The sequence below is a fragment of the Orcinus orca genome, chromosome 18 (genome assembly GCF_937001465.1).
Source record: "Orcinus orca chromosome 18, mOrcOrc1.1, whole genome shotgun sequence".
In the NCBI taxonomy this organism is placed as follows: Eukaryota; Metazoa; Chordata; class Mammalia; order Artiodactyla; family Delphinidae; genus Orcinus; species Orcinus orca.
In genome coordinates, this window is record NC_064576.1 from 60,833,956 (window position 1) to 60,853,599 (window position 19,644).

A 19,644-nucleotide genomic window follows, 5' to 3' on the forward strand; every position below is an offset into this window, starting at 1 on the left:
TAGAATAATGTTTTTGAGGTTTGTCCATCTTATAGCATGTATAAGTACTTCATTTTTTCTTATTGCTGAATAGTATTCAATGGTATACCACATTTTGTTTATCTACTCATCAGCTAATGGATACTGGGGTTATTTCCATTTGGGGGCTATTATGAATAATATGAGTAATGCTGCTGCAAACATTTCTGTACAAGTCTTTCTATGCACATGGTTTCATATCTCTTGGTTCCATGTAGTAGGGGAACTGCTGGGCCATATGGTAACTCTATGATTAACCTTTTAATAAACTGTTTTCCAAAGAGGCTGCACTATTTTACATTCTCACCAGCAATGTATGAGGGTTTGAACTGACTCACATTTGTATTTTAACTAATTTTATTCATCACTTCTGTAAATAGAATACCAGTATCAATCACCACACATAGAAGATAACCAAAAAATTAAAAATGAAAACAAAACACTGTTATTTAATTGTACCTACTAGTCTCTATTGAAAGCCCTAGTCTAAAATCTGCTGTTCTCTTTTTGTTACATCTAACATCTACCTAGAAATCTTCTCTTTGACATTACTGAAATATCTAAAACAAAAGTGAAAGAAAATAGTATTCTCACTACTTGATTCAATGTAACTTATTGTTGTATCATTTACTACTTAGAATCACCTTAAGTACCACCTGAAGTCAGTTAAGTGTGCCACACTTTAAGACTACCTGGTGACATCCAGTTTTTTTCAAAGAGCTTTTGACAGTTTGGGTCAACATGCTAATAACAGTTAGCCCATCTTGAGGTAAGCAAAATTTTAAAAATATATGTTACAAGCTAAAAGACGTAAGTTACTCAGCACCTTGGAGACATTAGGAATAGAAAATTTAAACCCTATTATTAGGAGATGGTCTTGACCCAAAAAGATAAAACTCTTATTCACTTTTTAGTAACCACAATTAAAATTATTCAATGATAGATTAATGACAGCTATAGTAAAGATATCAACTATCATAAGTAACTTATAATATTCACAATTTTTAAATAAAACTGTCTTTACAATAAAACACCACTTCCTTCCCTTTAAAAAAAAAAAAAGGGTCCAGCAAGTAAGGAATTAAATTAACTAATTTACTTACTAGACTGTACAACAGCTTGAGTCTGTGCAGAAGTTCCTGATGCTATATTGGTTAATGCCCACGCAGCTTCAAACTGTAATGAAGGACTGTAAAAAACAATAAAAAATCTTTAGACACATAACTACTATTTACATTTATGACCTGCAGATTATATGGTTATCCTTTACCTTGTCCTTGAATTTTGTCTTATTATGTCCAACTGCCTGTTGGCTATCTCCACCTGAATGTCTCATTTGCTCTCAAAGTCAGTCAATATAAACTTACTTCTTTACGTCCATTGGTAGTTGCAACATTTTTTTTTTAATTTATTTATTTTTGGCTGCGTTGGGTCTTCGTTGTTGTGAAGTGCATGGGCTCTCTCTAGTTGCAGTGAGCGGGGGCTGCTCTTTGCTGTGGTGCGCAGGCTTCTCATTGCTGTGGCTTCTCTTGTTATGGAGCAAAGGCTCTAGGTGCTCGGGCTTCAGCTGTTGTGGCACTCAGGCTCAGAAGTTATGGCTCGCAGGCTCTAGAGCGCAGGCTCAGTAGTTGTGGTGCATGGGCTTAGTTGCTCCGCAGCATGTGGGATCTTCCAGGGCTCGAACCCGTGTCCCCTGCATTGGCAGGCGGATTCTTAACCACTGCACCACCAGGGAAGTCCGATAGTTGCAACTTTTAGCCAGTCATTATTTTCCTTGACTCCTTCCTCTCCCACAGACATCTAATCAATAGGGTCATGTCAATTTTACCTCTTAAATATTTCTTATATTTATAGCACCATCCCTAATATCACTGTGTTAGCTGAAGCCCTCATCATCTCAGTTGAATCACTGCCACAACCTCTAGACAGGTCTTAAAGCTCTTATTCCACTACACCATCTGCTTTACATACCAGAGATATTACAAGGCTACATAATTTTGCTGAAAGGATGAGATCATTATAATTTGGAATGGTGATGGAAGACCTCACAAAGAAAGGGAAAACTGAACTAGATTTTCAAAGAGGGATAAAGAAAGAAAGGCAATGACAGCTGGAAATACAAATAAAAGTATCATGGGTGGGATGATCATGATGTGTACAGATGACTATGAAGGGATCAAGAGAGCTAAAGCCAAGAAGGTATGAAAAAATATAACATGGGATGAAACTGGAAGGGTAGGTTACCTAAGTTTGTGTGTGTGGTATGGGGAGTAGGACTCAAATCTCAGGCTTCAGAACTTGAAATTTATTCTACAGACATACTAAGTATAGAGTGTTACTGAAAAGTGAAGTAAAAAAAACACTGTTGGAGTCCATGCAGAATAGATAAAAAAGGTTCAAGGCCAATGTAGGAAAAATCTGGTAAGAAATTATCTACATTAAATTAGGATAGATAGCTGAAAAACACACATTCTTTTAAATAGAATACCAAGGTAGGAGGGGGTGGTAGTGAGCAAAAACCAAGGGGAGCCAAAGGTTAGGGACTTAGGAGAAACTCTGTAAATATCAAAGAAAGAGAGTGAGGTTGTTAATATCAAAAGGGTAGAGAGATCCGAGAAGGGAAAGGTTTTAAGGAGAATAAATGTCAGCGATATAGAAAGTGGTGAGGTTAAAAAGATGGAACAGATGAGAAAATGAAGGAGCAGACAAGAACTACATGACGAACTTTGGCAAAAGGCAAGAAATAAGACGGTATCGAGGCTGAGGAGAAATAAAGGGATGATAAGATCAAAGATGATGAGACAGTTTATGTTGTCTCAGACTAGAAGAAGAAAGGGTTATTAAACTAGGCTAGGTGGTTTGGCAAAATACTGACAATGAGGGCCTTAAATGAGAAAACATAAAGACGTAAAAAATACAATTACAAAGCTAGAGAAAGTCTTCTAAGATGTCATTTGAAAAAAAGAGAAGACAGAAAAAATAAATAATGAGTGCAATAAGTAAATAATAAATGAAAACGTATTATATGCTTGATATTGTATAGTGTTTTGTTTATATTATTTTCATTCCTCACAACCACCTAAATTTTATTGATGAGGTATCTGAGGCTCAAATGCTACTTGGGTTTTGGTCAGCAACAAACTCTGGATTTAAACCAAGGTCTGTTTGGCTCCAAAGTCTATGGGGCTTTTAGATTATGACACAATTTCCCATGACAAATTCATCAAGTCAGATCGAGACCACCGACTAGTGGTAGTTTTCTATTTTTACTTTGGGTGGTAGTTACACAGGTCTGCATACATTTTAGCATATTCTTCTGTATATATGCTGTATTTCACAGATACACCCACACAAATGAGCCCATGCCAAAGACCGAAAAATAAAAAAAAAGGAAAGGAAGGAGAAGGAGAAGAAGAAGAAGAAAGAAAAGCAAATCAAGAACAAAAAGAGGGCCTTAAAAGTAGAGGTAAATAGAATTTTTGTTTAACAATTGAAATAAAACTTATTTTTACTTAAATAAATCTTGTTATAGAAAATATACATGATAGTATTAAAAAAGTGTTAAGGGCTTTTGGAGGGATGGTTGTGGCACATAATCAAAGCAGAAGGAAGTATTTTTAAATAATGCAAACCCTTAGTAGAAACATTTATATATCACCATTTTATCTAGTCACCTGAAAATCTCACAGACAACACTTAACAAAATATCTCAAGTCTAAACGCCCCTTAAATGCAAAATTAGCCTTTGTTTTAATGTATTTTGGAGTTGAAACTTACATTCTCCCCACTTATCTCAAACTGAAGAAGTTTAAGATATAGCACACCGAGATCTCTCTAAACACTAACAGAAATGGGACCAGTACCTCAAAAGATACCAAGTGGTGTTTTTCCCTTTCTATTCTGGAAAATTATAATCTGCCCTTTTATTTTTAATTTACCACAAATAAAAACCATGATGATAGACAACTACTCATGGTTGGAGTTCTGTTAAAGACTTCTCAGAGTATCAGCAGATCAGCTGGAATATTCCCAGGGTAAGAAAGAGCTACTCAGTTCTGGAAGCCATTCATGTTGACTCAAGTCATGAGGTTAATCTATATATAGACTCATAAGGAAAGAGTGACTCAAACACTATTTGGGTTGTTTTAAAATATTACTTAAAAAAAACCAACTAACAAATAAAGACTAAATATTTGAGATAAGTTAGAATAGACAATAAACAGACGCTAAAATTTTCCTAGAAAATATACACACACTTCATGAACTAAAAAGAGAAGAACTTTAGGTCTACTGAGTATGATCACAGAATAAGAAAATTACATTAAAATACATGACAAATGACAAATATGATAAATGCAAAACCAAATGGAACCACTGGTTAAATAATAATCACAAATTTTCAGTTAGCTGAAAAAAGTGAATAGGGAGTTAAATCCATACTTACTTATCATCCCTTTCTAGACATTTCACTAGAATTGGTAAAATTCCAGATTTTATTAGGTCATCAATTGGTGGATTTCTGTCACTGGATAACAGTTTTCTAGAAAAAGAAATATAAGAAATTAACTGCTATAATTTTCAAACTATGAACAGAAATAACAATCTACTACTTCTAGACTATGAGCTAAGACACCCTAGGCATGACACCTAATTCTCTCTCTGGACAAATCAGTACTTACCTTGCAGCCTGGACAGCACTCAACTGGACCACTGGGTTATCACTTGTGGCATTCTACAACACCAAATGTAAATTTCAGAAATTAAAAAAAAATCAATTTCAAAATACTTCAAAATGAAGATATTAAATTAATAACATACCTGCAATATAGCTTCTAGTGTTACATTTTGCTTAAAAAGAAAAAAAGATAGTTCAGCAAAGAGTTTAATAGCAAAATTACATTTATTGAATAATCTACTTACTATAGATAAGAGTTAATATACCTTAATTATCATTGTAAAACTGGTCTTAGATTGAGAATGAAGTTCTCTGGTTATTATAAAAATTATTTTTAAAACACCTTATAAGAACAAGGTAACTTACTGCTTTAAAATCAGCATCAACATCTGAATCTTCTAAACTTTCTTCTTGGGGAACATTTCTTTTTTTCAGTAAGTGTTCATCTCTTTTGTTCTGAAAGACAACCAATAAATAGCTAAGAAGTCGTGAAGGCTGCTGTTAATGAAAAATCCACTAAAATTATTTCAACTTTATCAGGCAACTATGAAACAAACACAAAATCTCTACATAAGGATAATATGAATTAAATGTGTATACTGCAAACCCATGACAGGCCACATTCTGGATTTGATAACAAAATTAACTGCTTTAAAGGCCAGCATTCATACACAGACACCAAATTTATTAAGCACCAACTCTTTTGACCAATACTGTGCCTCCTAATCTGTAATGAAGATTTAAATTTTTAAATTTAAATTATTATTATAAAAGTCTAGCAAATATATTTCAACTAAGTATGCAAGCTTTCTTCAACTTCCTGCTAATGGTTGCCTGAAGCAACTTATTCAGAAGTCAGCTTAATGAAAAAGAGTTTACTTCTCAAATGTTAAGGTTTGTATGTTTGTTGGGAGTGGGGGGAATGGGAATTCATTAGCATAAATGCTATCTATTTGCTATAATCTCAGATTTTAACTCTTGTTATCTGGCTTTTCTTTTTTGTTTTTTTAATCATCTTAACCTTTTCTTTTTCTTTTTTTTTCTGGCTGCACAGCACAGCATGTGGGATCTTAGTTCCCCAGTCAGGGATTGAACCTGTGCCCCCTGCCGTGGAAGCGCAGTGTTAACCATTGGACCGCCAGGGAAGTCCCCTATCTGGCTTTTGCAACAGCATGATACTTCTACATTTTATGGGATTTCAACTGTTTGTAATGGCAACCTGTGCCATTTTACATAATATATAGATTAAACCAAAATTTCCTCTAAGATTTTAGTTTGTCTACAGGATTAAGTCAAAATAAATTAGATAAAAGACTAAATGATATCTAAGATTCTTTTCAATTTAAAATTTCAAGACCTTCTAGTCTTCAAAACAATATTTACAGAAGTGTTTGATTACAATAGAAAGATACTGATGAGATATTGAGGTTAAAATTCAGATCAAATAGGAAAATTAAAACTAGAAATAGACATCTGAAGCTTACTGGCTTATCTGCATGACATCTACTTGTGTGCTATGTACAAGTAAGCATGTTTAAACAGATGCTTATGTATATGTTAATCCTTAAGAGATTACCAACTTCAAATTATATCACAGCATACTTATTTAGTAACTACTCAAATAATTAATTCTACATTATTTAAAAATTAATGCAACTCACAAATATGAAAATCCATGAACTCTCATTTTATAGTCCCAAGTGGCTCCCCACAAAATACTTATTAATTTATAGAGGAAAAACTTGGCAGACAGCATCTTGTCCAAGTGGCAAAGGTTATCATCAAGAGAAAAGGAAGAAGTCTTCCCTGGTGGCGCAGTGGTTAAGAATCCGCCTGCCAATGCAGGGGACACGGGTTCAAGCCCTGGTCCGGGAAGATCCCACATGCCGCGGAGCAACTAAGCCCATGTGCCACAACTACCGAGCCTGCACTCTAGAGCCTGTGAGCTACAACTGCTAAGCCCGCGTTCTACAACTACTGAAGCCCATGCACCTAGAGCCCGTGTTCCACAACAAGAGAAGCCACTGCAACGAGAAGCCCGCGCACCGCAACAAAGACCCAATGCAGCCAAACAATAAATAAATAAATAAATATATTTTTTAAAGGTGACAAAAAAAAAAGAGTAAAGGAAGAATCTGTATAACACAGGGAACTCTACTCAATACCCTGTAATGGCCTATATGGGAAAGAATCTAAAAGAGTGGATATATGTGTATGTATATGTATAGCTGATTCACTTTGCTGTACACCTGAAACTAACACAACATTGTAAATCAACTACACTCCAATAAAAATTAAAAAGAAAAAAATTTTCAAATACATTTAAAAAAAAGCGTAAAGGAAAAATCAACATGGTATGCGTTCTGGTCTGATATACCAAGAAAACAATATCATCTTGGTGGTAATCCTGACCAAAATAATGACAATAATAGTTGTGGTAGTAGTAGTAATAACAACCACCTGAGAAAAGTCGAACAAACCCAAATCTGCCATTCTATTAAAAAGCCAGTCTGTACTCTTCAAATACACAGTCATAAAAGATAAAGACTGGGGCTTCCCTGGTGGCGCAGTGGTTGAGAGTCCGCGTGCTGATGCAGGGGACACGGGTTCATGCCCCAGTCCAGGAAGATCCCACATGCCGCGGAGCGGCTGGGCCTGTGAGCCATGGCCTTGAGCCTGCGCTCCGCAACGGGAGCGGCCACAACAGTGAGAGGCCCGCGTACCGCAAAAAAAAAAAAAAAGATAAAGACTGAAGAACTGGATCGAACGAGACTTAAGAAACATGACAACTAACTGCAATGTCTAATCCTGGACTGGATCTTTTTATAAAGGACATTATTGGGAAAAACTAGCAAACTATGAGTGGGGGCCTAAGGACTGGATAGTAGAAATTTATCTATGTGAACTTGACAAACACACTGTGGTTACGTTGAAAGGTGTATGAACTGATGTATTAATGATGTATTAAGGGTGTATGGGGGCACCACACCACTATATATATATATACATATAAATACATATATATACACATACACACACACACACACACACAGAGATCAGAGAGAAAGTGAGAATAAGGCAAATATCGGAAAATGCTAAGAATCAAGGAAGCTGGGTGCTGAGTGACGGGTGTACTTTTTTAAAAAAATTATTTATTTATTTTTGGCTGTGTTGGGTCTTTGTTGCTGTGTGCGGGCTTTCTCTAGTTGTGTCAAGCGGAGGCTACTCTTCATTGCAGTGGGTGGGCTTCTCATTGCAGTGGCTTCTCTTGTTGTGGAGCACAGGCTCTAGGCGCACGGGCTTCAGCAGCTGTAGCACACAGGCTCAATAGCTGTGGTGCACGGGCTTAGTTGCTCCGTGGCACGTGGGATCTTCCCAGACCAGGGCTCGAACCCGTATCCCCTGCACTGGCAGGCAGATTCTTAACCACTGCACCACCAGGGAAGTCCCTTAAATTCCTATTTTTTTATTCTCTACTTGCTATAAACTTCTCTTGTAAAGTTAACACTTCAAATGTATTGCACAGGTTCTGACATGTAGCATCTTCCTATTGTTCATATCTTGGTATTAACTAATTTCCATTAGGATTTCTTGATGCCCAAGGTATTTAGAAGTGCTTACTTTTTTCCCACAATTATGAGGTTTTTGTAACTATCTCATTCACTGACTTCTCATTTAATTGTTTTGTGATCAGAGAACGAAGTCTGAACAACACTGAAATTAGCTGACATTTACTTTATACCAGAGTTTCCCGAAGTTTCTCAGTCTATAGGCCTAAGTGTAGGCCAAAGGAAGTACCCCACAGTTTCCTTTATCAGGTGGTTAGGTCTAAACAACTTAATAGTAATTTGGGGGGAAAAACACAGAAGTTAAAAGAAAATAATTTTATTTCACTCAGACAAAATATGTGATTGAAAAAAACAGTGCAATCTAATGTTTAAATTGTGAACTATTTCAAGATCTAATGATTCTGTGGTATCTGAAATGTTAAGTGTCACTGTGTTTCTCACAAAAATTTAGAATATCCCAAGGTATTCCTTTGATTCACTATGGAGCCCCATGGTACCTCACTGTACAGGGTAGCAACTATGGCTTTATACTATCACAAAACCAATTTTCAAATATGCATGGGGTTTATATGTGTTTATTAGATAATATTCACATATTAAGCTACTTACACCTTTCTATCTCCTGTTAACTAGTGTGTTTATTGTTGACAAAAGTTCTCCCACAATGATTATGTCTTTGACAAATTTCTCCTTGTAATTTTGTCGATTTTGGCTTACATATATTTGGGCATACACAAGTTTACTATTATTATACCTTCTTAGTAAGTTGTTTCTTTTATCAAAAATTAAGTAACAACCTTCATATTTGAACTGAAAACATCCTAACATAGTCCATTTGGGGCACCCTAGGGCACGAAAATCATACTTCACTCTCAGCAAAAAAATATGTACAACCCAAGTTAAGATAATCAGTCTCTGGGCAAGTTTCTGGTGATGTGATTAACCATTAACGGAGGCGTCACCAAAACCAGGAACTTAAACTGTCCTTCTGCTTGTCACCTAGAGATTTTTACCCTCTTTGAGATTGTACTATAAATTCAGCACCTATAATAGGTATCTTTTTCTTTTGTCAAGTGGGAGGGGAGCTCAGAGGATATGGAAACTGGCTTAGTTTCAACACCTACCTTATCTCCAAACACAAACACACACATTACATCCATTTTAAAGTTCCTTTAGAAATCCATTATTAATCTATTATCCCATGTACGTATTTAATACTTTTTAGATCTTCTGTTTTCTGACATTTGGTTGAACCACATGGAATTGCCACTTCGTAGATCAAAAAGCTTAATTACAGGCAATTTCTTATGACTTGACCTAATATTTTTTGACTTAATAAATTCTGTTATTAATCTCTATATAAAGTTCTTCTTTTTCATTCCATCTTGAAAATGTGGCTTGCAATCCCATACCTAAATATGTGGAACAAGTCAGCAGTCACTTCTTACATATGTGATGAAGGACAGATAATTATTTACCAGCCACACTTCAAACTTAAATAAGTAATTAAATTTGTTTTTATCCAGCAATACCTTCATTGTTTTAAATCTTTATCTAGTGCTAGTCCTGTAAAACTTAAATCTTTATTTTACAGATGAATAAATGGGGACACAGAGAACCTGGCTAAACTAAATTATATACCTGGGAAATATCAGTTAAGATTTGAACCCAGAGACTGCAGAGCTGAGACTGTGGTGGCTACAGGGACTGTTTCTTAAATATATTCTACTGCTTGCTTTCTTTAAGATGTAGTCCAACTCTGGTTGCATCTAAATGCTTCTAAAGAGGTAGAAAAAAAATGCTCACAAGACAGATTTTCCCCTCAATATAAACATTTATGAAGTGATACTACTGCTGGGTGGTTACATGAATATTCACCCAGGAGTTTTATATATTATCTTTACATTTTGGGCACTCTGCTCAATGTGTTATACCTCAACTGAAAATTGGAGGGAAAAAAACATTACTTGTTCATCAATCAGGTAAAAATCTGACAACCTAACACAGATTATTGTTCCTGAAGAATCACTTAACTGATCTTAACAAATGGCTGCTTTTCTTCTTTTCAAATGGATTCTAATTTACTAATTCAGGGTTTTTTAATTAAAACTTCTATTGAGATAATTGTAAATCTGCATGCAGTTGTAAGAAATAATGCAGAAATCCCTCGTACACTTTGCCCAGGTTTCCCCAATAGTAACACTTTGCAAAACTATAGTAAAACGTCACAACCAGGACACTGACATTGATACAATCCACGGATTTTATTCAGATTTTCTGTCTTACTTGCATTCACTGTATGTGTGTTTATGTGTATTTAGTTCTATACAATTTTATCACCTGTATATGTTCTTGTATCCACCATTATAGTCAAGATACTGAACAGTTCCAAAACCAGAAAATGCCCTCTCACCTCCCAGCCCCTACCAACCCCCAGTAACCACTAATCTGTCCTCCATTTCCAAAATTTTATCATTTGAAAAATATTCTATGAATGTAATTGTACAGTATATAATCTTTTTGTGATGGGCTTTTTTTGCCCAGCATAATTCTCTGGAAATTCATGCAAGCTGCTGCTTCTATCAGTAGTTTGCGTGTTTTCCAGAGTTCTGTACCATTTTACATTCCCACCAGCAATGTATGAGTGATCCAGTTTCTCTGTATCCCCACTCTCTGTATTACCACTGTTTTTTTGGCCACTCTGATACATGCTTTTAGCTTGTCTTAGTCCGTATTTCCCTGATGGCTAATGATGCATTAATCAGCAGCAGCAGCAGCAGCATGACTGCTGTTGGTATATCTCCTTTAATGAAATGTCTCTTCATATCTTTTACCCATTTTCTAATTGGATTGTTTGGGTTTTTTTTTTTTTTACTACTGAGCTTTAAGAGTTCATTACATATGCTAGATACCAGTCCTGTAATGGATATGTGGTTTTCTTCCAGTCTCTAGCTTGTATTTTCATCCTATTCACATGGGCTTTCACAGAGCAAAATTTTTAAATTTGTTAACATCCAATTTTCCTTTTATGGATTATGATTTTGTGGTGAAGTATAAGAACTCTTTGCCTGGTTCTAGATCCTGATGATTTTCCTCCAATTTTTTGTTTCTAAAAGCCTTATGCTTTACTTTTACATCTAGGATCCATTTTGTGTTTTTGTATAAGGTGTGAGATTTAGGTTGAGGTTCTTTTTCTTTTCTTTTTGCCTATGGATGTCCAATTGTTCTAGTACTGCACCATTTGTTTAAAACGCTATCCTTCGTCCATTAAATTAGTTGGGTGTTTTTGTATGGGCTGATCTCTGGGTTCTATCTCTGTTCCACTGATGTCTATCCTTCTGCCAGTACCACACAGTGTTCATCACTGTAGCTATTCTAGCAGCCTTAATATTGCGTAGAGCAACTGCTCCTATTTTACTCTTTATCAGGATTATTTTAGCTCTTCTAGAGCTTGTGCCTTTCCATGTACCTTTTAGGATAAGCTTGTCTATGTCTACAAAAAAACCCTGGAGAGAGTTTGAAAACAGATAAGCTTGAGAACAGGCATCTTTACTAAGTCAATGACCACAGTATATGCCTCTCCATTTACTTAAGTCTTATTTGATTTCTTTCCTCAGCATTTTATAATATTCAGCATACAGATCCTATACATGTTTTCTTAATGTATATCAAGGTATTTTATGTTCTTTGGAGTGCTTATAAATGGCGCTGTGCTTTTAATTTTGGTTTCTGCAAGCTCATTGTTAGCATATATAAGTGATTAACTTTTATGTGTGATCTTGTTTTCTGTGACCTTGCCAAACTCACTTATTAGTTCTAGAAACTTTTTTCTAGATTCTTCAGCATTTTTTTTAACATCTTTATTGGGGTATAATTGCTTTACAATGGTGTGTTAGTTTCTGCTCTATAACAAAGTGAATCAGTTATACATATACATATGTTCCCATCTCTCTTCCCTCTTGCGTCTCCTTCCCTCCCACCCTCCCTATCCCACCCCTCCAGGCGGTCACAAAGCACCGAGCTTCTTCAGCATTTTTTACATAGATAATCATGTCATCTAGAAATAGGGAGAGTTTTATTTCTTCTGTTCCAAATTACGTCTTTTATTTCTTTTTCTTGACTTACAGCACTGGCTAGAACTTCCAGCACTACAATAAATAAGAGTGGTGAGAATGGACATCCATGTCTTGTTCCCAGATCTTAGGGGGAAAGCATTTAGTCTTTCACCATTAAGTATGATGTTAGCTATGAGGTTTTTTGTAGATGCTGTTTATCAAGTCCAGGTAATCCCCTTCTATTTTGTTGTCTAATTTGTCTAATTTGTTGAGTTTTATCAGGAATGGGGTGTCAAGTGCTTTTTCAGCATCAATTGATATGATCATATGACGCTTCTTCTTTAGCTTGTTAATATGGGGAATTTAGGCTTTTTTTGTTTTTAGGCTATTTTTAAAAAGAGATATTTTACTTAAGTCAGACAGCTAAAACAAGTACTGGGTCTGATCAGTCCAATGGGCATTTTGGTGGTGTTTTTCTTTATGTAAGAACTCAACCTGCCCCAATCCCAGATCTAATGACAGTAAAGTACTATGGCATATCTGACTGATCCATCACCAAGAGAAGATTATATCAAGTTTAATACAATGTGCCAAAGTTATAAATGCCAGTGACAGGTTTTGGATCAATTTTCAATTTATAAGGCATTATTCACTTAAACATTTACACTGAGAGGCATTATAGCATAACGGTTAAAAGCTCAGCTCTGCCATTTTTCAGCTGTGTGACTTTATGCGAGTTATTTAATTCCTATGTAATTCTGTTTTCAAAATGATATAAAACAGAAATACAGACTTCTGTGTAAATGTTGATGCATAAGGGCCTAATTAAATAAGAAAGCAAGAGATCAAGGAGACAAAAGAAAAGAGTTCAAACAAAAAGAGTCTGAGGCCAGTAAAGCACTACATATTAATAACTAGATTTCACCCTCAATTTTTATAGATCAGTATCAGTGTTATTCAAAGTATGGTCACTGGCTAAATGTCCTCGAACAAATTATTTGTTGTAGGTTTGCTACAAGATAAGGAACTTGTGTTAGTAATCAACTGTGAAAATAAACACACCATTTAGTTCCATTATTCATTTATTTAGGCAGAAGACTTTGGTGGTAAAGGAAGCAGTGTCTTGTTTAACATTTTGACACAAGCTCCCTGACTTGTCACAGATCAGTGCTTCTGAGCACTGTTCTATATCTAAAGTGTTTTTCTTAAAGCTTCAATAAATGATTTAAATTTAAGTAAAAATTTAAGATATCATAATTCAATTAAATTCTTGAACATGAGCATGTAATGAGTACCAACTACATGTCCAGAATTTGACTGGGCATTTTGGGATGGGCCAGGAGAGAGACCTGGGAGTACTGGGGTTGGGGGTCGGGGCTGGGTCAGGGAGTGTGGTTACTACCTTCACTTTAGAAGCTTACCATCTAACAGAAGTGTGTAGAGCTCATCTAAGAAACTGGGAACTAGCTCTCTTTCTTGTATTTTCAAGAATCTCAATGTCAGTGATAACAATGCTGTGACTGTCTCCTCAATGGAGCAATAGAGACAGCAAGGCTGAAATCAGAGGCAGACACTCTGACCATAAAGAGTGGAGGAATCTTCTTTTGAAGGGCTCTACACACCTCTGGAGAATTATATCAAAATCAATTAAGCTTTGAAGTATAGGCTTTGTTTCAGGAAAGGGTCACTTTCTGCTGCTTACTTAGGGAATTCTGAAATGTGAAATAAGGAACTGCTTGAGATTTCTTCAGTTAATTTTATTTTGATCCTCCTACAAGGATTTTTCAGGAATTAATCATAGTAATTGGAAAGGAAATAATGTTATCCAGAAGGAAAAAAAAGAGATAAGAAAGCGGTCTCTAAAGAAACCAAGGTGAATATTTAAAAAGATGTACTCTGGGGGCTTCCCTGGTGGCACAGTGGTTGAGAGTCCGCCTGCCGATGCAGGGGACACGGGTTCGTGCCCCGGTCCGGGAAGATCCCACATGCCGCAGAGCGGCTGGGCCCGTGAGCCGTAGCTGCTGAGTCTGCGCATCCGGAGCCTGGCTCCACAGTGGGAGAGGCCACAACGGTGAGAGGCCCGCGTACCGCAAAAAAAAAAAAAAAAAAAGAGAGATGTACTCTGATAAGCAAGAAATTTTAATTCTATAAATTAAATACAGAGGGCAGCACAAGTATAAAAGGAACAAATCACCAAATATAAATATAAGTGAATAGCTTAGATTTATAAGCATATCAGAAGGGCGAAAAAGCTTAAAACAGGAGAGGATTCTGAGTAATACTAAGACCAATACAGAAGTTTCAGAATTGTATTCCAAGCATGAAAAGTTAAGGGAAAGTGAAGGTTCACATCTGGGGAGAGCTGGTGTAATGTGAAGAGATAACAACAAATGAATAATTACTTAATTCCAATTTTATTCCTATCAGCTCTATTACAGAGAATGATCTTTACATGATGAATGAAAAACCAGATACAAAAGGATACACACCATTCTATTTATATAAAGTTCAAAATATGCAAAATATGTAAAATAATCTATAACGTTAGAAATCAGGATAATGGTTGCCTTTGGGGGAAAGCAGAAACTGTGAAGGGGCCTTGGGATACAGGTAGTGTTTCTTTCTTGATCTAGGAGCTGGTTACACAAATGTGTTCACTTTTTGAAAATTCATCAAGCTGTACACTTAAGTTGTGTTGACTTTTCTGTAGGTGTGTTATATGTTAATAAAAAGTTAGAAAGAAAAGAAAAAGAAGCTAAGTCCAAAGTGTTACGACTGGCAAGGAGCTCACCTTACTTTATTAAGCTAAGGTTTAGTTCACTTCTCTGGTCCAAATGACCCAGGGAGCTGAAAAAATTTGCACTGATGTTAATCTGTAAGTATCCATGAAGTTAAGGAGTTGAAAGAACATGGGATTAGCAAGTATTTTTCGAATTTAATAAAAAATGGAGCAGAGGGGGTACAGGAGAATGGATCTCAGGAACTATATACTATACCAAGGAGCATAACATCGATGCTGAGTAAAAATTAATAACACAAAGTGGGTATGATAATACTTATTGAGTAAATAAATGCACAGGTCCATTTGATTCTAGTGACTCACTGAGAGAGTGTGTACTCTCAGAATCAAGACCTTCTTTCTCTCTAAAACTGAAAAGTTTCAAGATGATAATTTAATATATGAGTTTTAGGAGTGAATTAGATCAAGAAAATCTAATCTAAGACAAACACAAAGATTTAGAAATAAGTTTCAAATCTATTTTTTTAAATGTATATGTATATAGACAGAATTTATTATGTGTACTTTGTTAACTGGTAATTAAAATTTGCTTAAAATAAAATCTGATTGCATGAAAATACAATCTAATGAAGGTAATTCAAAAATAATGGAAGAAAAGAAATTTTAACAGTAGTTGCATTCAACTGGTAAGATATAAGATTATTCTACTTTATTTTTCTAAAGTGTCTTTAACAAGCACATTTAACTTTTACATGAGGAAGGTGGAGGAATTCTGTCTAGCACATAGCCCACATAGAAAGAGGTTATTAAGAAAAAACAATGGTAACTTCATCAGATGTTGTGAGAATTTCAATGACAGTGGTAAAGTACTTCACACAGTGCCTGGTAACTCAATAAATGGAAGTTTCTATAAATGTATACCATTATAAATTATTTAATGATATATTTTTATGCTGTGTAGTTTTAGGGATGCCTACTAATTTGCCATAGTATTTTCATTATTCAAGTTATAAAAAATTTTAACATCAGAAAAAGTCTAATTATTTTTTATTAAACACAAATCACTCTTACCTTTCGCAGTTCAACTGTCACTTCATTTCTGTGTCTTCGCATTGTCTAAAAAGAAAAACAAAAATTTCATAAGTATCTAAATATTGATACTGCTAGTACATAAATTAAGGTCTCTGGCATTTAAGATTTAAATTTGTTTAAGATTCTATTTTTAAGGATTAATCAGTTTAGACTTTAAATGATGAACTACAGGAGGTTAAAAAGCCAAAACTCCTGTCTATTTTACTGGATGTCTGTTGGTTAGTTTTGTGGGGAGTGGGAGGTAGAGCTTGGCTGCCTAGGATCCATCCCCGTTTCCTAACTGCACCCAGGTTTCTATGGGGAATTATATACTCTCCATTGTGTACAGTCTTGATGGAACCATCTATTAAAGCATCTCACTTTCTCCTAGCAAAAACAGGGCATGAGCTTAAACTCAGCCAGCAGAACTCTCCCCTATAACTCTAAACCTAGAGCAAAATGGAAAGAAAAAAAAAAGCACATTAATTTCCAAAGGAAGCATTTGGACAAGGTAGTGAACCATGCCTATATCCTGAACTTGCTGTGTTCCTAGTTACCTGGTTTCCGTAACTCATTCTTTGAACCACCTCATATTCTTTTATTTTACTTTTCTACTTTTTTCATCTTTTTATTATGGAAATAGAAAAGTTGAAGAGTAGTGGGCACAGAGAACACCCAGAGAGTAATTTAAACAATGGGACCCCAAGTGGTGAGTGCACAGGGGCAGGGCCCCAGGACAGAGCCAGAGGAGGTGGAAGAGGCAGCCGGGCTGGGGGTGGAGCACAGGAGACCCGAAGAAGGCGTGTCCCAGAGGCCAGGTGCCGACGGGCGGACGAGCCACAAGGAAGCCTCCAGAAACCCTGACAAGTGCTTGGGTGGAACCCTGGTGGGAAGGCCGCCATAGTTTCTAAAAAGCACCCAGCAAAGGTAACAGAGACGCTGAGTACTGGCAATCCTTTCAAGGAGTCTTGCTCCAGGCCAGCAGTTTGGGAACCTCAGAGTCCACACTGGTGAGGAAGCAGGGTCCTCGGGGGCACAGCAGTCCAGGACACCTTTTGAGCACTTCTCAAGCATCATGGCAGGCCCTTCTCACAGCAGCCCTGCTGGGTCGTCCTCATCGTCCCTGGTCCTCAGGTAAGAAAGCCTGTAGGGGTCCCCCGACTTTAAGGAGCGGCTCCTGGCCTCTCCTGGGGATGGAGCCCCAGGGCCCTGTGGGCAGGCACCACCTTGCTCCATCTGCAGGTGCACCGTCTCTAGAGGCTTCTTCTTTCTCTGAGTCGGCAGGGTCTGCCAGGAACCCCCACCTCATATTCTTCTAATAAATTATGGTTTTGCTCTTAAGTCAGCCAGAGCTGATTTTTGATGCTTGCAACTAATGTATTCTATTGCAAACGATTCATGTTTAAAAAAAGTAAATGCCTCATTGTCATGGCCTTAAAATCACATAAAAATGAAAATAAATTTGGGATAGATATTTTGTATCAAAAGTTAAAGAAGTATCCTTCTACAATTTACTAAGAGGCTCTATCAGGAATGTCTTAACAGGAATTAGTGAAATGACTAGATATCCCTTCTCCCCTTGACATAGTGATATAATGCATTACTTTATTACACATACAAATATGATAAATGGTTACATTTTCAGAATAAAGGCTACATGTTATGGTATATTATTATTTTAATATACTGCTAGATTCAGTATGTTATTATTTTATTTAATGATTCTTTTGTTATGGTACCTCTGTCAAGTTTTCTTAAACTGCAGTGATAAATTAATCTCTTTGCGGAGAAAAAATATCCCATGGAACCCAAATTACAAACTTTGTTAAATATATTGAAATATTAACCTAGATATAAACTCGTGCTTAAATATAGATATATATTAAATATAAACAAAACTACCAAACAAAATTCAAATTAGTAACATTTATTTAATGTGATGGAATGATGCACTGATAAAACTATTATCACTAATAGGGTTCAAAAGTACAAAAAAGAGCCCTGAATCTAATTCTATATTTAATATGTTTCTGCATTTAGGCTTCAACACTATCAATACAGAGAATGCTTTATGTATAAATCAATCATACAAACTGTAATAAATATTGAGCAATCAAATACCAATATTAATGAAGTGTTATTTGATCACTCTGTAAAGAAAGCTGTCTTTATTCACTTGAAGATTAGAATTGCACCAATTGTCAAAATTTGCCTGTATAAACATCTAATCCAATTGTTACTAGAGCTGAGAAGAAAAAGTATTTTCATTGCAATAACTATTACATTTAATTGTTTACAAATTGTTATAAGATAGTACACAACAAAAAGACCCAGGCAGCCTATCTCCTCCAAAATATGATCAAGTTACTGCTACACTGTAATTTCCATTAAAGTGCTACTTCAGCTTGGATAGAAGTGGTGAGCTAACTTCTGAAGTACTCTAAATTAGGAATCCACACTTCACAGGGGGTTAGTTAGCATGTGAAGTGCCCAAATCAGAGGTTAGCTCCCAATTAGTAAGTGTTTTGAATATCGACATCTGAATTTAGACATGTGTTTGTTAATTAGCATAAAAGATGTTGGAAATAATTTTATATTGCTGAACTGGAATTCTTCAAGATATACGGATTAACTAGAAACACTGTACAAGTGTCTTGATTCTTACCTGTTTGCGGTTTAAGAATCTGACAAGCCCTGCAATCTGTCTTCAGAGAAGTTTCTGAGTCTAAGTTTCCTTTTGATCCTGTGTCCCACCCCATCTTCGAGGATTCTGTCCGCTAATCCTAGTCAGATCTTTCTGGTATCTGCTGAGGGTTGAAGTTTTATTACAAGGTAGTAGAGTCTAAAAGAGCTAAACCCATAAAACAAGCTATATGACTTTTTGTGACTGCTTGCTAATACATGTTTGTATGGGTAGCAAATTCTGTCTAAGGCTTGTTTTATTATTTTATTATATATAACTCACTGGGAATTCCCTGGCGGTCCAGTGGTTAGGACTCAGCACTTTCACTACCAAGGGCCTGGATTCAATCTCTGGTTGGGGAATTGAGATCCCACAAGCCGCACAGAGCGGCCAAAAAGAAAGAAAAAAAAGAAAAAAGAAGAAAAATAACGTAACTCACTGATAGTAAAATTTCTAAGGAAAACCACCTATTGCCCTCACCTATCTATATAAAGGCCTCCTATTCATCTAAAAGAACCTATGAGTGTAAATGGCCAAATGGCTTAGGTCAGTTAACAACAGGTACTGACTACTATCTATGATACAAGTACCATTGAGTTAGTCATCACTCATTCTCCTCTCTGTTTAAGTTACAGAAAAAGGCTTCTTCTTAGGGCCTCTCCTCCCTTACATTCTTCCCAAGTGAGCTCATCTACTCTTAAGTCTTCGATTACTGTTTGAAGACCACTCCCAAATATCTATCTTTATTCAGCTCTCTTGCCTGGGCTTCAAATCTGTAAGTATAATATTCACTCATTTGATAAAAATTTACTACATTCAACCAAAATGCTCCA

The 19,644-nt window shown here is 36.0% G+C and overlaps 1 protein-coding gene across 4 annotated transcripts in view; it reads right to left on the reverse strand.

Moving 5' to 3' along the window:
- The window catches only part of KPNA3 (karyopherin subunit alpha 3), a 91,671-nt gene that overhangs the window by 24,942 nt on the left and 47,085 nt on the right, over window positions 1–19,644 (reverse strand). For all 4 annotated transcript variants that reach the window (XM_004274610.4, XM_049701064.1, XM_033436876.2 and 1 more), the window contains exons 2-7: window positions 16,129–16,173; window positions 5,060–5,149; window positions 4,837–4,866; window positions 4,698–4,750; window positions 4,463–4,558; window positions 1,122–1,207 (exon numbers count right to left, since the gene is read on the reverse strand). In XM_004274610.4, the coding sequence (XP_004274658.1) occupies window positions 1,122–1,207; window positions 4,463–4,558; window positions 4,698–4,750; window positions 4,837–4,866; window positions 5,060–5,149; window positions 16,129–16,173 (400 nt within the window). The remainder of the gene's footprint in view (window positions 1–1,121; window positions 1,208–4,462; window positions 4,559–4,697; window positions 4,751–4,836; window positions 4,867–5,059; window positions 5,150–16,128; window positions 16,174–19,644) is intronic.